The 14,642-nt window shown below is 32.5% G+C and overlaps 2 protein-coding genes across 54 annotated transcripts in view; both read right to left on the minus strand.

Moving 5' to 3' along the window:
- The window catches only part of LOC147835107 (uncharacterized), a 30,949-nt gene extending 16,339 nt beyond the window's left edge, over positions 1 to 14,610 (minus strand). For 4 of the 50 annotated variants that reach the window (XM_087270945.1, XM_087270939.1, XM_087270948.1 and 1 more), the window contains exons 1-16: positions 14,534 to 14,610; positions 13,510 to 13,630; positions 10,555 to 10,608; positions 10,362 to 10,413; positions 8,852 to 9,551; positions 8,142 to 8,192; positions 7,511 to 7,561; positions 6,808 to 6,858; positions 6,316 to 6,370; positions 5,548 to 5,656; positions 3,777 to 3,827; positions 3,201 to 3,255; positions 2,481 to 2,535; positions 1,846 to 1,896; positions 1,270 to 1,324; positions 550 to 604 (exon numbers count right to left, since the gene is read on the minus strand). In XM_087270945.1, the coding sequence (XP_087127071.1) occupies positions 5,589 to 5,656; positions 6,316 to 6,370; positions 6,808 to 6,858; positions 7,511 to 7,561; positions 8,142 to 8,192; positions 8,852 to 8,974 (399 nt within the window). In that variant the 5' untranslated portion in view covers positions 8,975 to 9,551; positions 10,362 to 10,413; positions 10,555 to 10,608; positions 13,510 to 13,630; positions 14,534 to 14,610 and the 3' untranslated portion in view covers positions 550 to 604; positions 1,270 to 1,324; positions 1,846 to 1,896; ... (2 more) ...; positions 3,777 to 3,827; positions 5,548 to 5,588. Of the gene's footprint in view, positions 1 to 549; positions 605 to 1,269; positions 1,325 to 1,845; positions 1,897 to 2,480; positions 2,536 to 3,200; positions 3,256 to 3,776; positions 3,828 to 4,898; positions 4,952 to 5,547; positions 5,657 to 6,315; positions 6,371 to 6,807; positions 6,859 to 7,510; positions 7,562 to 8,141; positions 8,193 to 8,851; positions 9,552 to 10,361; positions 10,414 to 10,554; positions 10,609 to 13,509; positions 13,631 to 14,214 lie in introns of those variants that run through there. The other 46 variants (XM_087270949.1, XM_087270943.1, XM_087270940.1 and 43 more) reach the window with 39 other exon arrangements.
- pknox2 (pbx/knotted 1 homeobox 2) overlaps positions 1 to 14,642 on the minus strand; it is a gene marked incomplete at its 5' end in the record, with an annotated part of 203,544 nt that overhangs the window by 68,063 nt on the left and 120,839 nt on the right.

The raw sequence follows: 14,642 nt of genomic DNA on the forward strand, positions 1-14,642 counted from the left end.
ATTGGTTTACTAACTGTTTTAGGTTTTGCATTACAAATTATGCCCTCATAAACCATGAAGAAACACACAGATTTAATAAAACAATAGTCTACTGCTAAGTCACATCCAATAGACATACATGGTCCTCATAAACCATGACTAAACACACAGGACTGCTAACCTGCATTTAGTAAAAATAGGAAACTGTCATTTTAGCACTTAAAGTGATGGTTCACCCAAAAATGAACATTTACTCACTATTAATTTACCCTCAAGTGTTCCAAACCTTTAAGGGTTTATTTCTTCTGATAAAAATCAAAAACAAGATATTTTGATGGAAGAAAAAAACCTGCAATCATTGACTTCCACAATAGAAAACACAAATGATATGGAAGTCAATGGTTACAGGTTTCCATTTTTTAAGTGTTTTATTTTGTCTTTAACAGAAGAATTAAACCTATAAAGGTTTGGAACAAGTAAAGGGTGAGCAAATTATGACAAAATTGTACTGTTTGGGTGAACTATGCCTTTAAGGAGTGTCAAAATAGCATTACAAAAGAATTAACAAACCTCTGTAGAAGACAGCTCTGTTTATGTTTGACAAAGTGACTGGCTTATGGAGGTGCTGAAGGAGAGAAGAAAAGAAAGATGAAGAAAACATGACATTCGCTTACTGAAAGCTTTTAGTCTTGCAAAACCAATCATGTCCTCATAAACCATGAAGAAACACACACGTTATAAAACAACAGTCTACTGCTAACATTGTAAACCTACACATGCTGTGTCCTCATAAACCATAAAGAAACACACAGATTTAATAAAACAATAGTCTACTGCTAAGTCTCATCCAATAGACATACTTGGTCCTCGTAAACCATGACTAAACACACAGGACTGCTACATTGTATTTAGCTAAAATAGGAAACTGTAATTTTAGCATTTAAAGGGATGATTCATCCAAAAATGAACATTTACTCACTATTAATTTACCCTCAAGTGATCCAAACCTTTATGGGTTTATTTCTTCTGTTAAACACAAAAGATACTTTGAAAACCGATGAAAACCTGTAACCATTGACTTTCATATTATTTGTTTTTTCTATTATGGTAGTCAATGGTTACAGGTTTACATCTTTTTTTTAAAGTATTTTCTTTTGTCTTTAACAGAAGAATTAAACCCATAACGTTTAAAACAAGTAAAGGATGAGCAAATTATGACACAATTGCCATTTTTGGGTGTACTATCCCTTTAACGAGTGTCAAAAAAGCTTGACAAAAGAATTAACAAACCTCTGTAGAAGACACCTCTGTTTGTGTTTGTCAAAGTGACGAGCTCATTGGGATACTGAAAGAAAAAAGCACAGAAAGTTTAAGAAGACATGTCATTGGCTTACTGAAAGCTTTAAGTCTCGCAAAACCAATCATGTCCTCATAAACCATGACAAAACACACAGGACTGCTACACTGCATTTAGTAGAAATAAGAAACTGTCCTTTTAGCACTTAAAGGGGTTGTTCACCCAGAAATTAACATTTACTTACTATGAATTTACCCTTGAGTGTTCCAAACTTTTATGTGTTTATTTCTTCTGATAAACAACAAAAACGATATATTTTGATGGAAGAAGAAAACCTGCAATCATTGACTTCCACAATAGAAAACACAAATAATATGAAAGTCAATGGTTACAGGTTTCCTTTAACTTTAATCTTTTTTTAAGTATTTCATTTTGTCTTTAACAAAATAATTAAACCTATAAATGTTTGGAACAAGTAAAGGGTGAGCAAATTATGACACAATTGTCATTTTTGGGTGCACTATCCCTTTAAGGAGTGTCAAAATAGCTTGACAAAAGAATTAACAAACCTCTTTAGAAGACAACTCTGTGTTTGTCGAAGCATTTAGCTCATTGGGGTACTGAAAGAGAGAAGCAAAGATAAAGAAAATTTTACATTGGTTTACTAACTGTTTTAATTTTTGCATTACAAACTATGCCCTCATAAACCATGAAGAAACACACAGATTTAATAAAACAATAGTCTACTGCTAAGTCACATCCAATAGACATACTTGGTCCTCATAAACCATGACTAAACACACAGGACTGCTAACCTGCATTTAGTAAAAATAGGAAACTGTCATTTTAGCACTTAAAGTGATGGTTCACCCAAAAATGAACATTTACTCACTATTAATTTACCCTCAAGTGTTCCAAACCTTTAAGGGTTTATTTCTTCTGATAAAAATCAAAAACAAGATATTTTGATGGAAGAAAAAAACCTGCAATCATTGACTTCCACAATAGAAAACACAAATGATATGGAAGTCAATGGTTACAGGTTTCCATTTTTTAAGTGTTTTATTTTGTCTTTAACAGAAGAATTAAACCTATAAAGGTTTGGAACAAGTAAAGGGTGAGCAAATTATGACAAAATTGTACTGTTTGGGTGAACTATGCCTTTAAGGAGTGTCAAAATAGCATTACAAAAGAATTAACAAACCTCTGTAGAAGACAGCTCTGTTTATGTTTGACAAAGTGACTGGCTTATGGAGGTGCTGAAGGAGAGAAGAAAAGAAAGATGAAGAAAACATGACATTCGCTTACTGAAAGCTTTTAGTCTTGCAAAACCAATCATGTCCTCATAAACCATGAAGAAACACACACGTTATAAAACAACAGTCTACTGCTAACATTGTAAACCTACACATACTGTGTCCTCATAAACCATAAAGAAACACACAGATTTAATAAAACAATAGTCTACTGCTAAGTCTCATCCAATAGACATACTTGGTCCTCGTAAACCATGACTAAACACACAGGACTGCTACATTGTATTTAGCTAAAATAGGAAACTGTAATTTTAGCATTTAAAGGGATGATTCATCCAAAAATGAACATTTACTCACTATTAATTTACCCTCAAGTGATCCAAACCTTTATGGGTTTATTTCTTCTGTTAAACACAAAAGATACTTTGAAAACCGATGAAAACCTGTAACCATTGACTTTCATATTATTTGTTTTTTCTATTATGGTAGTCAATGGTTACAGGTTTACATCTTTTTTTTAAAGTATTTTCTTTTGTCTTTAACAGAAGAATTAAACCCATAACGTTTAAAACAAGTAAAGGATGAGCAAATTATGACACAATTGCCATTTTTGGGTGTACTATCCCTTTAACGAGTGTCAAAAAAGCTTGACAAAAGAATTAACAAACCTCTGTAGAAGACACCTCTGTTTGTGTTTGTCAAAGTGACGAGCTCATTGGGATACTGAAAGAAAAAAGCACAGAAAGTTTAAGAAGACATGTCATTGGCTTACTGAAAGCTTTAAGTCTCGCAAAACCAATCATGTCCTCATAAACCATGACAAAACACACAGGACTGCTACACTGCATTTAGTAGAAATAAGAAACTGTCCTTTTAGCACTTAAAGGGGTTGTTCACCCAGAAATTAACATTTACTTACTATGAATTTACCCTTGAGTGTTCCAAACTTTTATGTGTTTATTTCTTCTGATAAACAACAAAAACGATATATTTTGATGGAAGAAGAAAACCTGCAATCATTGACTTCCACAATAGAAAACACAAATAATATGAAAGTCAATGGTTACAGGTTTCCTTTAACTTTAATCTTTTTTTAAGTATTTCATTTTGTCTTTAACAAAATAATTAAACCTATAAATGTTTGGAACAAGTAAAGGGTGAGCAAATTATGACACAATTGTCATTTTTGGGTGCACTATCCCTTTAAGGAGTGTCAAAATAGCTTGACAAAAGAATTAACAAACCTCTTTAGAAGACAACTCTGTGTTTGTCGAAGCATTTAGCTCATTGGGGTACTGAAAGAGAGAAGCAAAGATAAAGAAAATTTTACATTGGTTTACTAACTGTTTTAATTTTTGCATTACAAACTATGCCCTCATAAACCATGAAGAAACACACAGATTTAATAAAACAATAGTCTACTGCTAAGTCACATCCAATAGACATACTTGGTCCTCATAAACCATGACTAAACACACAGGACTGCTACACTGCATTTAGCAGAAATAGGAAACTGTTATTTTAGCACTTGAAGGGACTTTTTAAGTCACGCATAACAAACCATGCCCTTATAAACCATGAAGAAACAAGTTATAAGTCAACTGCTAGCACTATGTAAACTTACACATACTGTGTCCTCATAAACCATGAGTAAACACACAGATTTAATAAAACAATTGCCTGTTGCTAACTCACATCCAATAGACATACTTGGTCCTCATAAACCCTGACTAAACACACAGGACTGCTAAATTGCATTTAGTAAAAATAGGAAACTGTCATTTTAACACTCAAAGAGATTGATCACCCAAAAATGAACATTTACTCACTATTAATTTACCCTCAAGTGTTCCAAACCTACAAACAAACTAGATATTTTGACAGAAGAAGAAAACCTGCAATCAATGACTTCCATAATAGAAAACAAAAATAATATGAAAGTCAATGGTTAGAGGTATCCATCTTTTTTCAAAGTATCTTATTTGTTTTGTCAAACAGAAAAAAAGAAACCCATAAAGATTTGGAACACTTGAGGCTAAATTAATGGTGAGTAAATGTTAATTTCTGGGTAAATCAGCCCTTTAAGTGCTAAAATTACAGTTTCCTATTTCTGCTAAATGCAGTGTAGCAGTCCTGTGTGTTTAGTCATGGTTTATGAGGACCAAGTATGACTATTGGATGTGACTTAGCAGTAGAATGTTTTTTTTATTAAATCTGTGTTTCTTCATGGTTTATGAGGACACAGTATGTGTAGTTTTACAATGTTAACAGAAGACTGTTGTTTTATAATGTGTGCTTCTTCATGGTTTATGAGGACATGATTGGTTTCAAGTACCAAAATAGCTTGACAAAACAATTACAAAAACCTCTGTAGAAGACAAGTCTTTGTGTTTGTCAAAGTGACAGGCTCATATAGGTACTAAAAGCGAGAAGCAAAGAAAGATGAAGAAAACTACTGAAAATTTTAAGTCTCGCATAACCAATCATGTCGTCGTAAACCCTGAAGAAATACACAGATTTAATAAAACAATAGTCTACTGCTAAGTCACATCTAATAGACATACTTGGTCCTTATAAACCATGACTAATCACGCAGGACTGCTACACTGCATTTAGCAGAGATAGGAAACTGTAATTTTAGCACTTGAAGGGACTTTTTAAGTCACGCATAACAAACCATGCCCTTATAAACCATGAAGAAACAAATTATAAGTCAACTGCTAGCACTATGTAAACCTACACATACTGTGTCCTCATAAACCATGTTCATCCAAAAATTAACATTTACTCTATTAATTTACACTCAAGTGTTCCAAACCTTTATGGGTTTATTTTTTCTGTTAAACACAAAAGATACTTTGAAAACCAATGAATATTGACTTTCATATTATTTGTGTTTTCTACTATGGAAGTCTATGGTTACAGGTTTACATCTTTTTTTAAAGTACTTTCTTTTGTCTTTAACAGAAGAAATAACCCAAAGTAAAATGTAAGCAAATAATGACACATTTGTACCGTTTGGGTGAACTATCCATTTAGGGAGTGTCAAAATAGCATTACAAAAGAATTAACAAGCCTCTGTAGAAGACAACTCTGTTTGTGTTTTTCAAAGGTACTGAAGGTACTGAAAGAGAGAAGCAAAGATAAAGAAAATTTACCATTTGTTTACTTAGTTTTAAGTTTTGCACAACAAACCATGCCCTTATAAACCATAAAGAAACACACGTTATAATAGTCTACTGCTAGCACTATGTAAACCTACACATACTGTGTCCTCATAAACCATGAAGAAACACACAGATTTAATAAAACAACATCCTACTGCTAAGTCACATTAAATAGACATACTGTGTCCTCATAAACCATGACTAAACACACAGGACCGCTACATTGCATTTAGCTGAAAAAGGAAACTGTAATTTTAGCATTTAAAGTGATGGTTCACTCAAAAATGAACATTTACTTACTATTAATTTACCCTCAAGTGTTCCAAACTTTTATGTGTTTATTTCTTCTGATAAACAACAAAAACAAGATATTATGATGGAAGAAGAAAACCTGCAATCAATGACTTCCATAATAGAAAACACAAATAATATGGAAGTCAATGGTTACAAGTTTCCATCTTTTTTCAAAGTATCTTCTTTTGTGTTTAACAGAAAAAATAAACCCATAAATATTTAAAACAAGTAAAGGGTGAGCAAATGATGACACAATTGTACTGTTTGGGTGAACTATCCCTTTAAGAAGTGTCAAAATAGCATTACAAAATAATTAACAAACCTCTGTAGAAGACAACTCTGTTTGTGTTTGACAAAGTGACTGGCTCATGGAGGTACTGAAAGAGAGAAGCAAAGAAAGATGAAGAAAACATGACATTCGCTTACTGAAAGCTTTAAGTCTCACAAATCCATTCATGTCCTCATAAGCCATGAAGAAACACACACGTTATAAAACAACAGTCTACTGCTAACATTGTAAACCTACACATGCTGTGTCCTCATAAACCATGACTAAACACACAGGATTGCTACACTGCATTTAGTCTAATTAAGAAACCGTCATTTTATCACTTAAAGGGATGGTTCACCCAAAAATGAACATTTACTTACTATGAATTACAGGATTACATCTTTTTAAAAGTATTTTGTTTTGTCTTTAACAGAACAAATAAAGAAACAAGTAAAGGGTAGGCAAATGAGGACACAATTGTACTGTTGGGTGAACTATCCCTTTAAGGAGTGTCAAAATAACATGACAAAAGAATAAACAAACCTCTGTAGAAGACAACTCTGTGTTGGTCAAAGTGACGGGCTCAGGGAGGTACTGAAAAAGAGAAGCAAAGATAAGATTTTTTTAACATTGTTAAATTACTTTAAGTCACGCATAACAAATCATGCCTTTATAAATCACGAAGAAACACACGTTACAATTGTCTACTGCTAGCACTATGTCAACCTACACATACTGTGTCCTCATAAACCATGAGTAAATACACAGATTTAATAAAACAACCTACTGCTAAGTCACATTTAATAGACATACTTGGTCCTCATAAACCATGACTAAACACACAGGACTGCTACACTGCATTTAGCAGAGATAGGAAACTGTCATTTTAGCACTTAAAGGGATGGTTCACCTAAAAATTAACATTTACTCACTATTAATTTACCCTCAAGTGTTCCAAACCTTTAAGGGTTTATTTCTTTTGTTAAAAACAAAACATACTTTGAAAAACGATGGAAACCTGTAACCATTGACTTTTATATTACTTGTTTTTTACTACTATGGAAGTCAATGGTTACAGGTTTCTATCTTATTTCAAAGTATCTTATTTGTTTTGTTAAACAGAAACAAGAAAACCATAAAGGTTTGGAACACTTGAGGGTAAACAAATAGTGAGTAAATGTTCATTTTTGGGTAAAACTATCCTTTCAAGAAGTACCAAAATAGCTTGACAAAAGAATTAACAAACCTCTGTAGAAGACAACTCTGTGTTTGCCAAAGCGACTGGCTTATGGAGGTGCTGAAAGAGAAAAGTAAAAAAAGATGAAGAAAACATGAGATTCGCTTACTGAAAGCTTTGTGTCGTTTAACCAATCATGTCCTCATAAACCATGAAGAAACACACACGTTATAAAACAATAGTCTACTGCTAACATTGCATTCTACATACAGTGTCCTCATAAACCATGACAAAACACACAGGACTGCTACATTGCATTTAGCAGAAATATGAAACTGTTATTTTAGCACTTAAAGGGATGATTCACCCAAAAATGAACATTTACTCACTAACAATTTACCCTCAAGGGTTCCAAACCTTTACATGTTTATTTCTTCTGATAAAAAACAAAAACAAGACATTTGGTGGAAGAAAATCTGCAATCATTGACTTCCATGGTAGAAAACAAAAAAAGATGGAAACCTGTAATCATTCACTTCCATATTATTTGTAAGTATTTTCTTTTGTCTTTAACAGAATAAATAACCCCAAAAAGGTTTGAGACAATTAAAGGGTGAGCAAATGATGACACAATTGTACTTTTTGGGAGAACTATCCCTTTAAAAAGTGTCAAAATAGTTTGACAAAATAATTAACAAACCTCTGTAGAAGACAACTCTGTGTTTGTCAAAGTGACGAGCTCATAGAGGTACTGAAAGAGAGAAACAAAGATAAAGAAAATGTAACATTTGTTTACTAACTGTTTGAAGTCTTGCATAACAAAAAATGCCCTCATAAACCATGAAGAAACACATGTTATAATAGTCTACTGGTAGCACCATGTAAACCTACACATACTGTGTCCTCATAAACCATGAGTAAACACAAATTTATTAAAACAATATCCTACTGCTAAGTCACATCTAATAGACATACTTGGTCCTCATAAACCCTGACTAAACACACAGGACTGCTACACTGCATTTAGCAGAAATAGGTAACTGTCATTTTAGCACTTAAAGGGATGATTTACACAAAAATTAACATTTACTCATTATTAATTTACCCTCAAGTGTTCCAAACCTTTAAGGGTTTCTTTTTTCTGTTAAACACAAAAGAAAATACTTTGAAAAACGATGGAAACCTGTAACCATTGACTTTCATATTATTTGTGTTTTCTATTATGTAAGTCAATGGTTACATGTTTCCATCTTTTTTCAACGTATCTCATTTGTTTTATTAAACAGAAAAAAAGAAACCCATAAAGGTTTGAAACACATGAGGGTAAATTAATAGTGAGTAAATGTTCATTTTTGGGTGAACCATGCCTTTAAGGAGTGTCAAAATAGCTTGACAAAAGAATTAACAAACCTCTGTAGAAAACAACTCTGTTTGTGTTTGTCCAAGCGACGGGCTCATGGAGGTACCGAAAGGGAGAAGCAAAGAAAGATGAAGAAAACATGATTCACTTACTGAAAGCTTCAAGTCTTGCATAACCAATCATGTCCTCATAAACTATGAGTAAACACACAGATTTAATAAAACAATAGCTTGCTGCTAACTCACATAAAATAGACATTCTTGGTCCTCATAAACCATGACTAAACACACAGGACTGCTATGTTGAATGTAGTAGAAATATGAAACTGTCATTTTAGCACTTAAAGGGATGATTCACACAAAAAATTATATTTACTTACTATTAATTTACCCTCAAGTGTTCCAAACCTTTAAGGGTTTATTACTTCTGTTAAACAACAAAAACAAGATATTTTGATGGAAGAAGAAAACCTGCAATCATTGACTTCCACAACAGAAAACACCAATAATATGGAAGTCTATGGTTACAGGTTTCCATATTTTTTCTAAGTATCTTCTTTTGTCTTTAACAGAAGAAATATTCCAATAAAGGTTTGAGACAAGTAAAGGGTGATCAAATAATGAGACAATTGCACTTTTTGGATGAACTATCCCTTTAAGGAGTGTCAAATTAGCATGACAAAATAATTAACAAACCTCTGAAGAAGACAACTCTGTTTGTGTTGGTTAAAGCCACAGGCTCATGGAGGCGCTGAAAGAGAGAAGCAAAGAAAGATGAAGAAAACATGACATTCACTTACTGAAAGCTTTAAGTCTCGCATAACAAACCATGTCCTCATAAACCATGAATAAACAGATTTAACAAAACAATAGCCTACTGCTAAGTCACATTCAGTAGACATACTTGGTCCCCATAAACCATGAGCAAACACACAGATATTAAAACAATAGCCTATTGCTAGGTCAGCAAACTTGACATTGTTTCTCTTGATATCTCAATATTGTAAGCTATACAAAAAGCTTTAAATATTAGTAATATTTGTTATTTCTCAAATGTGGTAAAAAACAATATTATTATAATATGTAGGCCTAGTAATGGTTAAAATGCTCAATTTTGCATAGATCTGGCATGTTAAACTTTAAATTGGTCTTTAATGCACAGGACAGAGATGACATCAGAATACAAATTCAAAATTCTGAAGATAAGTGTTAGATGTATGCTTGCACTCTCTTATGGTCCACATGCAAATAGATCATTTTCACTGGTATAATCAGGCATTTGTCATCATCAGATTTCATCTTGCATTATTTTCATCATTTAACAACAGTAGTTTATACTGCCACTGTGTAAACGTTTAATCTTACGCATAATACTCACCGTGTGAATAGAGGCTAATCTAAAGAAAAAACTTTGAATTGTTATTTTGCGATTCTCAATATAATAATGTATCGCTACACCCATATTAAATGTATTATTATATAAAAATAACTGCACAGATACAGGAACAATAAGAAAATATCTCTTCAGATCAACATTTAGAAGACAATTATATAGACAAACCTCTTTGAAGCTCACTCTGTTCAGAATTCAAAGATAATGGCTCATGAAGAGACTGAAAAACATAATCAAAACACAGAAATGAAAGCTAAAACAACTCAAGTGTGTGCTAAACAGACATTATTAAACATTATATTTAATACTACATACAGTTCAAAATATGCCAATTTTTAAAATGAAATCCAATATACCCTACCTTTGCTTTTTCATGTTTGTTACAGGAGAGGTCAACTCCTCCACATGACACACTCTAAAATTACAATTGTATGTTGTGATATCGTGCAGAACAATGTTTTAAAATTAAACACAAGGTACTTTTTTTATACAAGATTAAAATTGTAACTCTGCCAAATAAAAACAGTTCTGTCAACACATGAACACTGACTCCACAGAGTATGCATCACAAACTTTTCAGGACAAACAGTGAAAACTGATACAGAAGAAACTAAATCATTGAAAAAATTCATTATGTTGGTTTAATAGTGCACAAAAAGTACACTGTACAGGAAACTGGCCCAAAACAATTATCTAATACTTTACTATTTGATAGTGTCAGGCCCGGATTAAGAACTCAAGAGGTCTGTATTAAAAAAAATAAGAATAGAATAAATTTTTTTCAAAACGAATCTATTATATATTGCCCACATTTTTTAAATAAATTATATATATATATATATATATATATATATATATATATATAGTCTACAAAGATTTAACTTATTTTTTAAGCATTTAAAATTTATTAATAAAATTTGTGAAAATTGATAGTATAAGTACACTTGTTCAAGTTAACTGAAGCAGTACTAAAATATATATTTTAAAAGGTATTTATTACTATTCTCCACTGTGCTTTGCGAGAGCTCTTACTGAACAGCACATGTTCGATGACAGAGTGCCCAGGCACGAATGCAATGTGAGTGCAGGCCGTAGGGGGAAACGGAAGGGGGGAAAAGCATGCTTCAGCCTGGTTCATGGCAACTGTACAGTGCGAGTACGCCCTCAGACAAACGATGAATCCAGTCTGCACTGCCATTAGCATCCTCCGCCTAGTTAATGCTAGCTTGCACATAACATTACCATAACGTCTTCTATACCCTCATTCTCCTCATCATGGGTCTGTTTGAAGGAGTGAATACATGAAACATGCCTCAATAAAGATGCACCCTCTCCTCTTTTTCTCTTGTGATTGCCAAATCCACTTGTTCACTCATTTTGATCTACGGCAAATACTACACTACAGTCCGCTCAATTCAGTGCAGGTTATTTCAAAACTTACATGCACTTCACCAATTAGAGCACGCTGTTTAGTTAAAAAAAGTAAAGAAGCAAAGGAAAAAATCTGCATGCTTTTTATACATGGTGACATTTTCTGACAATTTAAATACAATGATAATAATAATATATGATATTGACTATTTGCTAAGAGGAAATGCCTAGTTTCTAAAAAAAATGTTTTTAAAGAGAGGGAGGCAACCTTTATTAAGGCATGTGCAACCTATTAAATGCTCTTCAACAGAGCCATGAGGTAGGAGAATATGGGTGAAGTAGCGCTAGTTGTGGCAAATGATAATCGACAGGCTAACCAGGGTTTGGGAAAGGGCGACTAATAGTGGTGTAACGGATCCAAAATCTGCAGTTCGGATCACTCTACGTTTTTTGAGTTATGGATCGGACCATTTTTTGGATCAGCAAAAAAGGGAGGAGACAATTTGCTTTCCATTTATACAAAAATGTTACTGCATAAAACATTGCTTTTAACAAACAGAATATAGAACCTGTAATTTAAATAAAAAATAAAAATCAGGAAATAACCAGCTAAAAAAAAAGTATTCAATATGAAATATGATCTTTGCTACTGTTGCTGATAATGCAAAATATATAGAAATCTTGTACAACATATATTTATCTTCAATTAATGATTCAACAATTCACACATAAAACTTCATGTTTCATTATACTGTAGATGTATTATATTTGAAAACCTATTCAATGACATAATTTTGATGTTTGTTTGTCGCCATCTGTTGGTTACACAATGTAGTTGCTTTCACCAGCATCTTGTTTCATTAAACAGTGATTTTATTCTTACCATAATGAATGCATTAATGCAGGCTAAACAAACAGTGACAAAAAAACACCTTAATAGCCAAAAGCATTTAGGTAGGTCCCACAACGTCATCATTATATTTTACAGGGAAGCCAAAATGCTTTCATTCATGCAATTTGAATGATACGGGAGGCGATCTTTCTGCGATTGTTATAAATGTTGGATTAACCTACAAGTTCAAAAAAAGTTATTAATCTACGAGTCACGCGCATTCCGAACCGTGGGTTGTGATCCGTATCGATCACGGATCAACAGTGATCCGTTACACCCCTAGTGACTAACATCACAAATAAATAAATACAAATGAATTCTATTAAGATGTTGCTAACATTTGAAAATAACTTTATTATATATTTAAAATAACTATTTAGAGAAATAAGATAAACATCATCAAAACACACGAGGCACTTGTGACTTTGTTTAACATTTGCATTATTTTATTTTATTTTTAAATGTTTCCTACCTATTAAAAATAAATGTATTTCCCATCTGATATGCAATGGGGAGAAAAATAATAAGAATAAGTTCAGCTGACGGTATATTAGAACTCGAGTTGATGATCAATCGCGTCAAAACATGTTGCTATGTGCATTACAAGTTACACCACTGGCGCTATTTAGTTATGTTGTCTCTGTCGGTCAGACATCACTTGTCTGACAAAATTTGTGTAAATGGCTTATTCCATCAATGTGTGTTATTAACCATTGGTTAATCAGGCCCTGGATAGTATACAATCTTTAATAGTTTTAACTTTTCACTAATATGGAAATCATTAATATTAGCATTTTTTAGACTCTTAAATTAAACATTAACATTTTAAAGTGTGGTTTTCAATTAGGACATTTCTTTTTATTATTATTATTATTATTTAAATGTTATTTGTTGACATTTATAATGTCATGTCATCAAATCATTCATGACTTAATTTTTTTGTGTTAAATTAAACTCCTTTTTGCATCTTAACATTTTATACACTATGCTTATAATGAAACATTAACTGGGGGTTACCTGCAGTAAGAAAAAACATGTACAAAACTTTGGTACCTTTGATGTCACTGATGTACCTCCACGTAAGCATGTCTTTATCCTTCCCCAACCTCACATGATGAGCAGCATCTTTCAAAGGATTTAATCCTCTGCTTTGACTCTTACCACCATTCATTCACTGTTAAAATATTATATAAGGTTAAACTTCACAGTTTATAATATCAATACAATACCACATATGCAAAGCAGTATTAATATATGTGACGTAAGTTAGTGTAAAATTCTCTAAAGAAGACCAAAACAGAACAAAATAGTAATATAGTTATCAAATTTCATAATACAGTTATCACATTTCAAACCATTTAACAAAATATAAGTTAGTAGTGCACTATTTTGACAATTTGATCAAATAAAGTTATTTAACTAGGGTTAGTTAACCTCTTTTCATAATAAAAGTTCATTTATTCAAATGTACAGTTTAACTGAACACAAGTTTATCACAAAAAAACATTAGAAAAAATAAAACCACACATTTACATTAGTAAATTCAAACATTTTGTTCAATCATGCTTAATAATTCAAGTTTAGTAAATTGTTTCTACGTCATATTTATGTTTAATATACCTTGTTACCATGTTATTTATACCATATTCGAATGGTCATTGCTTCTCACATAAAAGTATGTGTAGAAAAAAATCACAAATTACATAGTGCATCTATTATAACGTTACATCTCATGGAATCAGACGGCGAATTGTTTACCGCGGAGGAGTGAGCTCTGCCCGGTTCTGGGTTAAATCGACACCGGCGCTTCCAAGCCAGATACAGGCCGAGCGCGTGCTATTATTAGCAAATACACATTTTGAAGAACTAACTTACGTCTGATACTGCCATTACAAACACATATTTCTAACGTTTATTTGTTCTCATCTTCTGTTCCCAGTCACTAATTATTATTGTCTAAAACAGTACGCGCCGCATATAAATCTATAAATAAACTTGCTATTTTGAATAACAAGTGGAATAATACAGTACATATAATAATAAATAATGTACAAAGTATTAAAAACAAATGACTTACTTGTTTGATGTGAGTTTCACTGCTTGAAGCGCGACTGTCACGTCCACAGTCTTCATGAGGGACGTTTTCCCGCGATTGAATGTATGGCGCGAAATTGTGTAAGATTTGG

This window comes from Danio rerio, chromosome 10 (assembly GCF_052040795.2).
Source record: "Danio rerio strain M-AB ecotype USA chromosome 10, GRCz13ab, whole genome shotgun sequence".
NCBI lineage: Eukaryota > Metazoa > Chordata > Actinopteri > Cypriniformes > Danionidae > Danio > Danio rerio.